The 14,496-nt window shown below is 47.3% G+C and overlaps 1 protein-coding gene across 1 annotated transcript; it reads left to right on the top strand.

The window, feature by feature from the left end:
* The first annotated feature begins 632 nt into the window (after nucleotides 1-632).
* On the top strand, nucleotides 633-13,155 carry DRC7 (dynein regulatory complex subunit 7). The gene is made up of 15 exons (XM_059857370.1): nucleotides 633-765; nucleotides 1,172-1,346; nucleotides 2,189-2,314; nucleotides 3,450-3,644; nucleotides 3,962-4,105; nucleotides 4,425-4,643; nucleotides 5,361-5,471; nucleotides 6,256-6,331; nucleotides 6,826-6,954; nucleotides 7,795-7,923; nucleotides 8,384-8,610; nucleotides 9,492-9,707; nucleotides 10,807-10,917; nucleotides 11,994-12,095; nucleotides 12,790-13,155. Exons 1-15 carry the CDS (start codon nucleotides 638-640, stop codon nucleotides 12,898-12,900), a joined length of 2,199 nt encoding a protein of 732 aa, XP_059713353.1. The 5' UTR covers nucleotides 633-637; the 3' UTR covers nucleotides 12,901-13,155.
* Nucleotides 13,156-14,496: the final 1,341 nt, after the last annotated feature.

The raw sequence follows: 14,496 nt of genomic DNA on the forward strand, positions 1-14,496 counted from the left end.
CGGAGCCGCGGCGCGGGCGTTGCCATGGTGAGCGCCCCGGAGCCGCGCGGGGCCGGAGCAGCCGCGCCGCCCTTGGAGCCGCGGTGAGGGGGCGGCCGGGCGGGGCAGGGCCGGGGGTGGTGCGGGGCCCCCGGGCAAGGTCTGCGCCTCCCTGTGCCCGCTGCGTGCCCGCTCGGGGTCAGCCTGACCGCAGGGACGGCGCACAAACACCGCCCGCGCCGGCGGAGATACACGGCAGGCGGTGCCCTTGGGGGCTGCCGGCTCCGCGGAGCCCCCGCTCCCTCCAAGGCCCCTGCGGGCTGGGGCACGGCCGGTGCCCAGCGGGTTGGTGGAGCTGCTGCCCCGCCAGCAGCACGCCGGGCAGGAGGGAGCACACGGAGCACGCGGTCTGAATGTGGGGACGTGGTCTGCCCTACCGAGACAGGCTATGCGTGCTCTGCACGCTTAGGGTATGCTGGAACGGCTTATTTTCCAAACCCAGCTTAACTCTGTGCTCTCCCTTAACTCTCATGGTTGTGGCTGCCTCAGAGATGCTCATGTGCCGAAGCACTGCGGCCACAGTTGGGAATGTTTCTGTGTAGCTGGGTCCCACCCCTGAATTCATCCTGGTGTGTGCATTCCTGTAGTGCCAGGCAGAATGGAGGCCCTGGAAGAGAAGGAGGAAGTGGAGAAACCACCAGAAGATGTGATCTCTTTGAATATCAGTGATTTCCTCGATGAGCTGGAGCTAGATGTGGAGGAAGCCTCTGCCCTAAGTGATGAATCGTAAGTCTCTGCTTATGGCTGGGATGAGCAGAGATGTTCCCTTTGAGCCCCACAGGGTGATTGCACACATGTGGATGGCACATGTGGTCCCCTTGCATGGTGATGGGAGTGAGCAAGTTTCTTGTGCTTGATGAGTTTGTCCAAGAGTGTGGGTGTGCAAGTAAGATAACTCATTTGGTTGTACATCTGTTCAACGCTGTATAAAGATCCTCCGAGACTCTGGGTATATGTCAGTTTGCCATTGCTCCAGAGATGTTTGGCTATGTCGAAATCATATCCTTGGATATTGCCCCCATTTTGTACCTGTGAAACAGGGAGGCCCTGCCATGTTTTGATATCACATCATCCTGCCTGTATTGCTCCTGGCTTATTACTTGTGTCTCTCTGCCTCCCTCTTCTACATAAGTGATTTTGACTGGAGCTCCATTGACACATCCAACTTACCATCTTCATACAAGACAAATTCCCAGCAGGAAAAGAAGCTGCTGCAGCTTGCTGACCATTTCTTCCAGCAGTACTCTCACCTGTGCCCTGACCGCAAGCCGCTCTTCATCCACCCGCTCAACGAGTGTGGTGTGCAGGTATGGGTGGGTGGGGCTGGGCCACAGCACAGGAACACTTGGCTTCCACTGTGCCAAATGCTGTGAAAGAGCAGCAGCCCCTCCTGGCTAAAGGGAATGGGAACCTGCTGGCTGAACCCACAGCCCCTGAGCAGGCACACAGAACCCCAGGAACACCATGGCTGTCCACATTCATGAGCCATATAAATGTTAGTGTTGCCATGTAGGCTGCAGTGTGATGCTTAGAAAACAGGAGAGACCACAGAAACATAAAGGGAAGGGAAAGAAATACTTGAACTAGATAAGGCTCAGGCTCAGCCACAGATAGGGATCCAGAGTTCGGTCTTACTCTGAACTTCACCGAAGTTACAGGGAAGGAGTAAATGTGGAAGTTTTTGGTCTGGTTTTGTTTTCTCTGGGCCCAAGCTGCACAGCTATTGTCTAGTTCTGGACCTGATGTTTCCCCCCTGCCCCCCTGGGCACCTGGAATTGCTACTTTGTACCAGCTTTTCCCAAAATTTGTTGTATCATTAGCATGCAAGGCAAAAAAAATACTGGGGGATGTAAAAGCAAGAAAAGGCAGTAGTGATTTGACTTGCTTGAAAATGAAGAGAAGAACTGGCTCACATCTGGAATGTGTCTGAGATGAGGATGAAGTTTTAGCCACAGGCAAGCAGACAGCCTCCCAACCCCATGAAATTTCCATCTTGGAACTGGAGAGAAGGGATACTGATGCTGTTGATATGCTGTAGAAAGATCCTGAATTACATCTGCAACATCCAGAAGTGGTCTGAGGATGGCTTTGGAGAGGAGACTCTGCCAAGGGCCTGTTGGCTAACCAAACTCCTCTTGTTGCTCTACAGAAGTTTGTGAGCACAACAGTGAGGCCAACCCTGCTGCCTTACCCAGACATGTACTACTGGTCAGGCTGTGCCAGCTTTGTCTGTGACTGCCTCATCATGGAGCCCCTCAAGTGTCCAATCACACCGGTAAGAAAGGGGCTGGAGCCCCAGCAGAGACAGAACAGAGGTGACAGAAGGGCCTTTCAGCAGGACACAGTGGGCAAGTCCCAGTGGCTGGGATCACAAAGGTCTTTGACACTTCCACCCTCCCCTCACTATTTAGGCAGCCCCTCGGTTTTCCTAGACCCTGTGCATTCTGTTGGATCCACAGTCCCAGTGCATGTGCAGTGTGGTACCTTTTAAGTAATTAAGCACCATTTCTTCCGGACCAGACCCTGCCTTCAGCCAGCCCAGGTGAGCAGCTGGAGCACTGTGGGAGGCAATGGCTGACAAGTCTCCCCTCTGAAAACCAAGACACTTTGGAACAGAGGAGAACATAAACCCTAGGGAATAATACTTCACCTCAGTGACTTGTTGTGACTTGTTCTTAGGCACTTTTTGACATTGATATTCCCATATCTGGATATATTTTGGGATGAAAGGGGATTTCTAGGTTAGCAAAAAGGGATGATGCCAGAGCTGGGGCAAGTTCTTGATGAGAATCAGCCAAGAGAACACACTCCTTGCTAGCAAGGACTGCAGAGTGACCTAAACAATCTATACCAGGCACAGGCTGTCCCAAGAGCCCCAGGGCCTCAAGAGGAGCTCTGGCACTTTGTGACTAGACAGAAGGGATCTCCATTTAGCAGGTGGAGACTGCCTTGATCACCTTAGGTGATGTCTGAGAACTGAGTGGGATTAGAACCTCTCTCTATGCAGTATGTGTGTAGTGATACTTTTTATTGCCAGAAAGAGGGCCAGAAAAGAAATGTGTTTCCTCCTGTGAACTATAATTTAGCTTATGGGTGTTTTCCTTGGAAGACCTGTAGACAGAACAGCAGGAGATAGAGGGAAATCCCATTCCAGAATTAGCATTAGGTTTTCAGCAGTTTGATGAGTTTGTAATTTCCTTCCTTTCCTGTGGTTAAATTTGTCACCAGATTTGAGGTCCGAGTTTCCCCAGATCATTTTGGAGGGGAGTTTTAGAGTCAGTGGCTTTTAAAGAAATGTTGCATAACAGATTCCCATAGGGTGCAGGGCCCAGGGATGTGGGCAGTGCCTCTCTCTGCCTGGTGTATGTTTCAGCTCCACAAGACAAGCACTGTGATCTCTTTCTTTCAAGCCCAGCTCACTCTATTCCCCAACCACCATTCTGAAGTACCAGCGAGGGAACTGCTTTGACTTCACTGTGCTGCTGTGCTCCCTGCTGGTGGGGGCTGGCTATGATGCCTACTGTGTACATGGATATGCCACCCTCGAGATGTGCTCCCTGGACCAGACCCAGGAGCTGTGCCCACGGCTCAGGAAGCCCCCAGAGGTGAGATCTGCAGTGAGTGGACAGAGAGGAGTCCAGCACACATGCTCAGCCTGTTCATGTCAAGTGAGCTCCAGAGCTGAGCTAGGGGGAGCAGCTTCAGGTCCACACTGGGTTTCAGTCTATATCCACCAAAGGAATCTTTTGAGTGATTTTCTACAGCTCCTTACAAGGCTTTTTTGGCTTCACTGAATTGCTGCTCATTGGGTGCAATATTGCAAACTGCCAAGTGTTGGGAACTGAGAGGTACCTGTAAGCCATACATTTACTTCCTTCTCTTGATCTCTGCTGGGTTTCACAGTCATACCCTGCTTTTGCAGGTACCAGAAGAGGAGGATCCCAACAAGTACAGAATTAAGTACCCTTTAGAGCCACAGAGCCAGTTTGTGCTTCAGCAGAAGGCCAAGAAGGAGGAAGAAACTGAATCCACACAAGAGGAGGAAAGAGAGGAGGAGGTGGTCGTGGTGAGTTAGTAAGGTCCACCTTCCTGTGTGCTTCAGGAAAAAGAGCTGAGACACAGGTAATGGCTGGCCAAAGAGAGGAGCTCACACCCTCCTCTGTGAAGTATGACATGACCTTGATCATGGCCATGAGCACTTGGCCTCCAGGGGCACAGTGTGTGCTGGCACAGGAACATGTGCTGGGTATATACCTCATTCTTAAAAAGCATTAAGAGCCTGGAGCTCTTTAGAAATAGGCAGAGGAAAGGATAAGATTTCCCTTGGGTTGGAATAAAGTGTCAGTGAAATGGCAGTAATTATTGCTCTATCCTCTGTGCTACAGGAGGTGGAAAAGCCCAAGCGAGACCCTTTGCATGGCTTACGGGTGCACGCCTGGGTTCTGGTTCTGTCTGGGAAGAGGAAGGTTCCCGAGACCTTCTTCATCAACCCGTTCACAGGAAACCACCACAGCACCAAGGATGAGTGCTTCCTTGGGATTGAGAGCATCTGGAACCACAGGAACTACTGGGTGAACATGCAGGACTGCCGCAAAGGCTGCAAGGTAGGGCGCCCTTTGCACCCTGCCTGGGCACGTGAGGGAGAGCTGGGCTCTCCTGAGTCCTGGGGAAGTCCAAGACCAATACTGGTCCAGTTTCCACTTAAACATTCCTTGTGTCAGTTTTGGTCATGTTGCTCTGATTACATAGACTATGGAACTACTCCAGGGCATCCCAGACTCTGAGCTAGCAAATACAGATCACATCTATTAAAACTCTACAGAGCAAAAGTTTCAGCTTTTAAGGCTGGCTAGGCACTCCTCTCTAACAACAGCTTTTCAGGCAGAGGATGTTTTGGGTCTGTCAGGCATAGCTCAAGGAAGGTAAAATCTTGATTCAGCTCTTACCACACCTCAGCTACCCCCCAGCAGACACAGAGTCTGGGAGGTGAGGGTCTGAGTTAGATCAGCTTGCCCTTGGGGCCATACTTGCCCAGAGGAAGGAGGCAGAAGCATTTCCAGCCATTTCCTCTCATCGGAGGAAGAGGCACCACGAGGAAGGGGTTCTGCAACCTCTAGGCACAGGGGCAGTCTTTGGGGTCCCACCAGCCAGCCAAGGATTTGAGGAGCTCACCTCCCTGAGGTCCAGATCTCTAGAGTTCCTAAAGTCTCCGACACCTAGGCATGTCCAGAGCACCTCAACATATTGATGCAGTGGTCAAATTTAGTGTAAGGCCATTGGCAATGCCCTGTAGTTAAAAGAGTTTTTTCTGTATGCCCTAGGATCTCAGCTTTGACTTGAGTGATCCTTTCTGCTGGGAAATTATGTTTCCAGAGAGCAACAAGGCCTCTCAGTTGCCCACAGAGTCACCCGAGAATGACACAGATGACATGGTGAGTGACCCAAGCGATGCTCTTGAGCACTGGGGACCCTGTATGGAACCAGTGTGTCCATAGTGAATATCTGCCTGCCTGCTGCCCTCTCCAGGTCACATCCCTTCTACTCTGGCCAGGTTTAGATTCCTTCTCAATCTAGGAGAGTTCTGTTGATTTCTGATGCAGGACTCCAAGTGGTACTTTAGGTGTCATAAGTGTCTAGGGATTTCTGTAAGCCTCCAGTGCATTGGACTTTGGGCTGAAATAATTTTAAAAAATAAAATCCAGAATGAGATTTTTGTGGACATTCTTTCTATGCTGGTCACCTTCCCCTCCTGGCTGCAAGGTTAACCTGCCAGACAAATGCAGAAATAATGTGTGTCCTCTAAAATACAAAAAATGCCATGTACTAGAAGCACAAAACGTTGTCATGTTGGGAGAAGACAGCATGATAAAATAGACATTGCACCCACACAGCAGGACAGAGGAATGCAAATAATAATTCCCTCCTGCTATCTACTCTTCTTAGCCGCTGCCCATAACTGGGAAGCAGAGTCCTCCAGGGTCTACATAAAATAATCTGGTGATTGCCACATTCATTCCCTGCCAGCATGAGCAGTAGCCAGGAAAAGAATTTCAGCAGGCTCGAGTAGGGATGTGCTGTTGTAGCTGTGCCATGGTGCTCACCAGAACACAGCCTCACACGAGCTGAGCTCTCATCACTGCAGTTCACCAGGACCAAAATGCCTCCTGGCACAGTAAGAGATGCTGCCAAAAGCACAAATCTCTGCTTCTGTTTCAGCAAGAAAAGGAGGAAATAGGCATGAGCTTTGAGATGCCACTATCATGGGTAGACCGAATTAAGGTGTCTTGCAGAGGTAGGTATTTTTCCTTTGCCTTTTGTTTGCCTCCAGCTTACCTTTCAGTGGGTTTGGGATATTTGCCTATCTCACTGGGTTCTCCCTTCAGGGTGATCAAACAGTAACAGTGAAGCACAACAGATGAAGGCCACAACAGCTAGTGGTTCCAGCGTCTGCCCTCAGTGCTGCAGTCTCATGTTCCCCCCATACACACACCCCACACTGTGTTTTCCTGCCAGCTGGGAATTTTGCCTGGGATGGGCTTTCTTTACTGCTATGCACAAGGAACTGCTCCTGCATTATCTCTGTTTGGGGAGAGAAAGAGTTATTATACCATTATAACATTAAAGGACAACAGGCAGAATCTGAACAGCTTTATTGCCATCAGAACATGATAAATAAATGCAAAATGTCCCTTAGACCATGTTTTTTTCCCCTTTTAAATTATTTTTTTTTTTTTGGGCTGAGTACAGAGGAGTCAATTTGTCTGACATCTCTCTTGCCCACTGCAGAATATGAGAATCCCTTTCCCCGGGGGAAGAAGGTGATCCTGTACGATAAAGCAAAGCAGGAGAAGTGGGCGGCGTATGCAAATGCAGATGGGCTGGTGGAACGCCTCACTGTCTACGCAGACTCGGACCGTAAGAGGGATGAATGAGCACACTCCACACACTGAGCACACAGCCTGGGCCATGTTGATGGAAAGGGGGAGGTGGTTCCCTTTCTGCCAGAGTCTCTCTTGTGCTTTCTCATTTTCCTTTCAGCTTTGTGAGGGAATTTACTTTATCCTCAAACTCTTAATCATGCTTAGTCTGTGGAGCACCTGAACTTTCCAGCATTGCTGCAGCTTTTCATAAGAGTTTGAATCTGTTTTATACACCAGTAAAACTGTTCAGTGTCACAGGTCAGCTGCTTGGATTTTCAATCTTCAGAGAAATGGAAGGCTAGTTGGATTTGATCCAATAGTGTCACTCTCTTCATTTCCTCATTGGTGTCAAAAGGGGCCATAGAAAGAGGCAGCTACACCCTGAGGATGTCTCTGTAGTCGAAAACATTATTTTTAACAGCTGGTTCAAGAAACCATGCAGATTCCTAACTGGACATACAGTGTTCTGCCCTCGGCTTTCTTGGATAGTGTGATGCTCCAATCTCCTGACACCATCATTAAATATTTGGGATGGAATTTCTCTTGTCTATCCATAGCCCTTTGCTGTGCCATGTTCTATTCCTGAGTTCATTACTCTAGTTCTGGTTGATGGAGAGGAATAGACCCTCTTAGGGTATAATTCATCTACTCAAATGTAGATCAGGATTCACATACAAAATTCCCCTGTGCACAGGGGCAGTTCCAGTGGCTGTACTGTGTCCACTGAGGCTGTATCAGGAGCACAGGGTGCTGGCACAGACACTGAGAGCCCATCAGAATTTTGCCACCTCCAACAAGGTGACCTAAGGTTGCAAAATGACTTGTCTCCTGCCAGGTACTGAAGAACTGGAGGTGAAGGAATGGTTCAAACACCGAGAAGACCTGCTGTATATGAGAGAAGTGAATCATCAAACACTGCTGATCACAGACCATTTTAAGCCTGGACACCCCCTCCTTCTTAAAGGTATTCCAGCTCATCTGGGCAGCCACTGCAGCTGATGGGATGTCACATAACTCCCTTCTAGCCAATGGCAACAGCACAAAGGCGAAAGGCAGGGGGGACTGGATACTTGTGGAATGTATTGCCTAGATAAATAAAATGATCTCCAGTGAAGAGTATAGAATTGGGTTGGTGGCTTGCAGTCCTGGGCAGTGCTCCCACAGCTATGTAGTTTTCTGTGTGTTAGAAAAATACATAGTTGTCATGTGTATCAGGGTGATACACTTCTGCTTTTATCAGCAGAATCGACAGAAGCTGAAACTTTCTCTTTAGGATTATGTTTGTTCTCTCAGTGTTGTGCAACTGGGGATAACTCCTGCATCAGATCTGTTGCTAGATGAAAAAAATAAAACGCCCCCTGGCCATGCTCGTATTCGGTGTATTACAGTTGCTAACTCTGAAATTGTGTGTGATTTGTCCTTAGCTCACACCTACACATCACTGGAACCTGAGACTGGGCACACAGTGGAGTTTTACCACACAGCACGAGTTGATGGCCTCTGGAAACGTTTTGAAACTGCTACAGAGATGACAGAGTACTTCATGGGGCGGGAGGACTTCCTGCACATGCGGCACATAGAGTTTGGTGAAAGAGACCTGGGAATGGAAATGGCTGGAGTCACAGCTGAGGCTAACGCCCGGCCCATAGTGGTATGGCCAAGGCAGGAACAGAAAATATGTGTCACTGTGATATTTAAACTATGCAAAACATACTGCCTGGAGCTTCAGTTCATTTTCAGTGGGCATGGCTGAGGCTGATGTCTCCAGATGAGACATCCAAGCCTTGTTCAGCTGCTGTGTCTCACAGTTGCTTCCCTGACAGAGAGCTACAGTGTGAGCAGTTGTCAGGAACTGTATTGAGCAGCTAGAATTAAACTAGGAAATTAAGGCTTGGGAATTGTGTCAGAGGAAAGAATAAAAAAGTGAATATGATTTCAGAACAAAATTTTTACAAGATTTCAAAACTAGGAAAATGATTTTGTGGGCTGAGCCGACACCAATATCATTTTAGGTTCCTGAATTGTCCCATCACTCTGATCTGTTACAGGCAGGTAATCTTACTCTTCCTCTTGTCAGGTCTGGTTTGCAGAACAGAAGGAGAAAATCTGACATCTGGCAGTATATATGGCTCAGACACTTCACCTGCCAAGACAGAGCCACGCAGTGGCCTGTCTTTGGACCAGCACCAAACATGCTACCTTTTCCTCCCCTGTGTTGGGAGATGTGGGAAACTTTGCTTTCTTCAAAATACCATGAATCCTGCAGGTCCCTCAGGCAGGGATGCATCCCAAGCTAACCTGGAGTTTGGAAAGCATACTCTGCTCCACAAATAGGAAACTTCTGTATTGCTTTAAGCAGCTTTGTGGTTGGTTTTTTTTAAGACATAGGCAAGAACAGTAGGACCATTGGCCAAAAGATGCAAGTCCAAGCAGAAAGCACAATTTTGACCTTGGGGTTTTACCCAAATCTGTAAATTTCCCAGTTTTGTGTTGTCTAAGTTGCTTCTATATCTTTTTTTCACTCTCCATTAGGAAATCAAGGAGTATTTCCACAGAAATCCAGAAAAGCCTGCTGATGAAGATGTAGGGGAACGTGTCTTTATGGTCATAGACGATGTCATCCAGCTGACATATCACCTTGAGCTCCATGACACCATTGCCTCAAAGGTGGTTTTCTGCAGAGTAATAGGGAGGGAGAAGAGAGAAGATGAAATCTTCCTGAGCAGAGAAAACACTGTCAAATACCAGGTATGAAGATCACAAGACACAAAGGTGAAATGTCAGTGAAAGAACTACAAACATGACATATTCCATGCTGTCCCTCTACTCCACCTGCACAGCTCCAGGCTGACAACACCCACAGCCCAGGAGATGCACTGCCATGCTGGGAGTGACTGGGAGTGCAGGACATAATGTGACATGGCAAGCCTGCTCTGGCCATGCCTGAGATCATCTTCTCAGATTTGGACATCAGGCAGACTTCACATCCCCTGGGATCCTGCAAAATGTAGGTTCAGCAGCTGTTGGACTCAGTTCTGTAGATTCATGGCAGGGAAGCTAAAATGTCCTCTGTTGTTCCCTCTTCAAAAAGAGCAAGAACAGAGCAGCAAAGGCAGACACTCTTTGTTCTGGTTCTATTTCTGCTGTGACTCCTTGGGTCCTATCACTCCTTAAATAGCCCAGTGTTTACTCTGCAGATGCAGAGCAAGATGCTGAGGCTTAATACATTGCAGATAGATAGATAGATAGATAGATAGATAGATAGATAGATAGATGGATAGATGGATAGATAGACAGCCTTAAATAAAAGATATTCCCAAAGAAGTGGAGTGCTGCCATTAAGGCAAATGATCTCATTGGGGTGAGGGGTCACCTCAGTAACAGCATCAGTGTGAGACTGTAACCAGAGGCAGAAGGCTGCCAGTAAATTCTGCAGTGATGCTGTGCAATTACACTTAGGAAAGCCAAACAGAGAATATAAAGTAGGGGTTTTTTTTTCATGTTATAGGGTTTTTAAAATTCCTCTTTCCCACTGGGGAGAATACACAGAATAGCATTGCTGGAATCCCATTTTTTTCATCTCTATTTCTATACATTCCTATTCATCTCATTTCAACTGTAAAACAGCAGCATCAGCAAAATGTGCCATCTGGTTCACATTACTGATGGATTCTAAATCAAAATGAAGTCTGATAAACCCATGCTGACCATGGGTTTGATGTTTCAGTGATGGAAATGAGTGCTGCTTTACTGGCTGTAGCAGGATCATGCCAGTTTCTGCCAGCAGAGTACCTGATCTGTGCACCCAAGCAGTGCTGCTGTTTCTCACTGACTTATCTGCTTCCAGCCCTGGTCCTCAGAGAAGCACAAGAACATGCGCCATCTCTACAACTTGCTGTGGGAGCTGAGAGCAGAACAGAAGGATCTGAAGCAATTAGTGCGGGACTCTGAAGCAGAGGTAACAGGGAGGTGTCCACAGAGTCAGAGCTGATCAGGTGTAGAAATAGTTTCAGCTGACTGAAAGCCTCCTCAGCATAAACTGTGATAAAAGTAAGACAAAGCTGGTGTCCTTGCTGAATTATTATGCTTCCTACTGAGGCATTGTTCAGTGAAGATGTAGCTGTAATATATTTATGGAGGGTCACACACTCTCCTGCTCCTGCTCTTAGTCTTCCTTCCCTGCGAGGAAACATTTCAGAGAGCAAATGACAATTTATGAATTGGGGCATCTGGAAGCCTGTCTGCCATTTGCCCAGGAATGAGGCCAAAAAGAAAGGATATTGTATGTAACGCTGTATCTAGGTGCTAGGCATTGCCAGGAAGCCCTACCCAAAATACTGAAGTGACTTGTTGCATGAGCAGCTGTAGGGAAATACTTCATAAAACACTTTGCTTGTACTGCTGATCACACTGACTGGTGTAACAGATCCATGTTCTTTGTAATTACTTCATGATAAATATAATCATTCTAGCAGATAGAGGCATAGCTATTGGATTTCTTTTAATGTTTTTATGAGGAAGAGAAATCCCTGAAGGAGCTGCAGAGGGAATGTTCAACTACATTAACCCAGAATATTAGTAGTAATTAATAAACAACTTTGCAAAAATCTCATTTTTTCCTCAGAAATTTGAAGCTAGTTCACTGTGACCTCATGAACTACCTTGCCAAATTTCTCAGTCTTGATGTATCAACAGACAAAATATTTCCATTGCTTGTGCTGCATATCCTATATAAGACAAAGAATAAGCCAAAGCTATCAGTGCCATTTCTAAAGTAGTGCCAGAACTGTGATTCAAGAAAAGCTTTCTCAGTTAATATCAGTAATTGCAATTGAGAATTTCATACACAGTAGCAATCTAAAATTAAGACTATGAGCTTGATCTAGCAGGACGTACACATATTTGCAAAGATCTATATTTAATGTTATTCTACAATTCTTGTATGCAGCATCTGCTCTGTTAGCAGGTCAGGCTTCTAAAGGTACAGTCATTTTGTGGGAAAGCTGAGGGGTCTTTCTTCTCATTTCTTGGAAGATGTTAAATATTTTGATGGTCCGTGAGGATGAAGAGGCCAATATTAAATTGACAGTTTCATTGTACAGTACTGCAAAGAGAGAAGAACAGCATGAAGCCACGGTAGGTAAACTTCATTAATGTCAGCATTCAATGCATGCACTCAGAGAAATCCAGAGTCAGCTTTTTCTTTGTCAGGAATTATCTCTGAAGAGCTTTTAATATCATGAAAATATATTGGGACAAATCACAGTTTGGTGTAAGTCAGCACAGCTTCAATTGCTTTTCCAGGGAAATATAACATGGTTGTGCTATGGTCACCTCCTGACTTTCTGGAAAAACTTGCACCACTGAGAAAGATTACTGTGTTTTGTTTAGTTAATAAAGAAAACAATAAGAATGATTAGTTGATAACAGGGATTATGGGGGGAGTATTTTAAAAGAGTCATAAATATGCCTGTATGTATATATAGATATATGTATTTTTATTTGTAATTAGCATCTGAGATCAAAGAACAAAATAGCCCCAGGGTCAGATGTAGTCCTTATCTCAATCACAGATGATTTGGTTCTCCAGGGCTTCTTGACTCTAGGGAGGCAAAACATTTGGATTTGCTGCCTCTTCGCACTCCACATTTTGATTCCCCTTGTTTTCTTCTTCTCATGAGACCTCATCTCAAACTTTTTGCCCCCCCCTCAAAAATAAATCAGCTCCAGTCTGTTGTTTCCTTCATCTCAGCTCTGTGAATTGAGTTGTGCTTTTGCTCCTCACTTTCCGCTCTATTTCCCTGACTTCTGGTTGCTTGTTCCCTCACAGGTGCTGGAAGAGGAGCAGAGGAGCTCCCAGAGTTCCTTGGAGGAGAGTCAGCACATTGGAGGGGAGGATGAATCCGTTGCCCCCCAGACTGCAACCAACTCCACGATGTGAAGTGGAACCTCTGCAGGGACTGGGAATGACTGCCTGAGCAGGGCACGTTTACAAGTCAGCCCCCTGGCAACTTGGAACAGAAGCTACTCTGTGAAATGCTTTAATCCTTGTCCCACTGCAGTTTCCCTCTGATTTTCCCCTTCTTGTTATAGGGAAAAGCAGATGGCACAATAGAAAAAAACATTCTCCTAAAGAGGTGCTGCTCAGGAATCCTTGCCTGGCTGGGTACCTCAGGCATGAATGATTTCTTCATTCCTTTTCTGGAGCTGCGTGCAGTAAACATTTCACTATGATCAGATTTGCAGAGATTTTAATAAATTTGCACCATTCCGCACCTTTTCCTTTTCCCTATTTTTTCCTAAGGCCCATCTGCAGTTACATCAGTTGTATCCTCATGAAATTCCTCGTTTGAGACTTGAGTCTGAATGAGACCTTAGCCCTAAGGTCTGCTTCACAAGGGGAGACAAACCATGAACAGTCTTTCAGGGCTTTTCTTTTCCAAATCCACTCCATAGCTGCTGGCAGCAGGAGTGGGATTATCTGGGAATATGGATTCTTTTCCAACATAATATTTTAACGAATTTATAAGTCAGTTTTTCATAAGCAAAGGCTTTGAACTGGTGAGTTCACAAATGTACCATTTATTTGACCTGATCTAGAGCCCTGTAATGACAAAACATTGCCCCATATAACACTGTGGATATGAACTCATCGATGTTAATTCAATACCAGAGAAGACACCAGAATAAAAGAATTTAAAAATCCTTTTACAGGCATTAGGGATACAGCAGCTGCCAAACCATCAGCAAATGCATATTACAGAATCATAGAACATTACAGGGTTGGAATGGCCTTTAAAGATCATCTAGCCCCAAGCCTTCTGGTCAGGGGATCTCCTTGTAGTCCTCCAAGGCCACCTGTCCTCGTATCCGCTTCCTGAAAGTTTCTTTTCCCTTTCTGAGAAAAAACTCTTCTTTTCCACAGTCGTATTTTTTTTCTCTGCTGCTCAGCAGCATCTTATCCATCCACGAAAGCCTCCTGGCATTCTCGCCCGATTTCCCTCTTGTCGGCATCCATCGTTCCTGAGCTTGAAGGCTATGATCCTTTGAAAACAGCACTGTTCTTAAGTCATTATCAAGGAGCAGCGTCAAATTAATCAGATTTTTCTCTGTTGATGGAGTAATTGTTTTCAAAGATTCCGAGAAACACGCACAAGCGGCGCGACCGCCCCTCAGCCGGGGGGGAGAGGCACAGAAGCCTCGAAGCAGTCCCGCTCCCACCGGGGCTGTGCAGAGACACCCGTGAACCGCCTAACAGGGCACATCGGCCGCAGCCCAGGGGCACGACGGCCTCAACCATCGGCGGGCCGTGAGCTCCGAGGCCCGGGAAAGTCCCCGGCCGCCCTCACGGGAGCTCCGGAGCGGCCGCAGAGCAGGAGCAGCCCGGCCCCCGCCCCTCAGGGCGGCCCCGCAAAATGGCGGCCCCCATCCAGAGCGCCGCCTCCTCATTGGCCGCGCCTGCGGGGCTCCGCCAAGAAGCCGCTCCGCGAGTGGCGGCCGCGCTGCCGTCGCCATGGCAACCACCCCGCCCTCGCTT

Source organism: Haemorhous mexicanus, chromosome 12, assembly GCF_027477595.1.
Source record: "Haemorhous mexicanus isolate bHaeMex1 chromosome 12, bHaeMex1.pri, whole genome shotgun sequence".
NCBI lineage: Eukaryota > Metazoa > Chordata > Aves > Passeriformes > Fringillidae > Haemorhous > Haemorhous mexicanus.

Coding starts and splice junctions, on each gene's coding strand:
- DRC7 (XM_059857370.1), top strand. CDS start 638: ATGGAGGCCCTGGAAGAGAAGGAGGAAGTGGAGAAACCACCAGAAGAT. Junction 1,347..2,188: donor TCAACGAGTGTGGTGTGCAG/GTATGGGTGGGT, acceptor GTTGCTCTACAG/AAGTTTGTGAGCACAACAGT. Junction 6,955..7,794: donor TGTCTACGCAGACTCGGACC/GTAAGAGGGATG, acceptor GTCTCCTGCCAG/GTACTGAAGAACTGGAGGTG.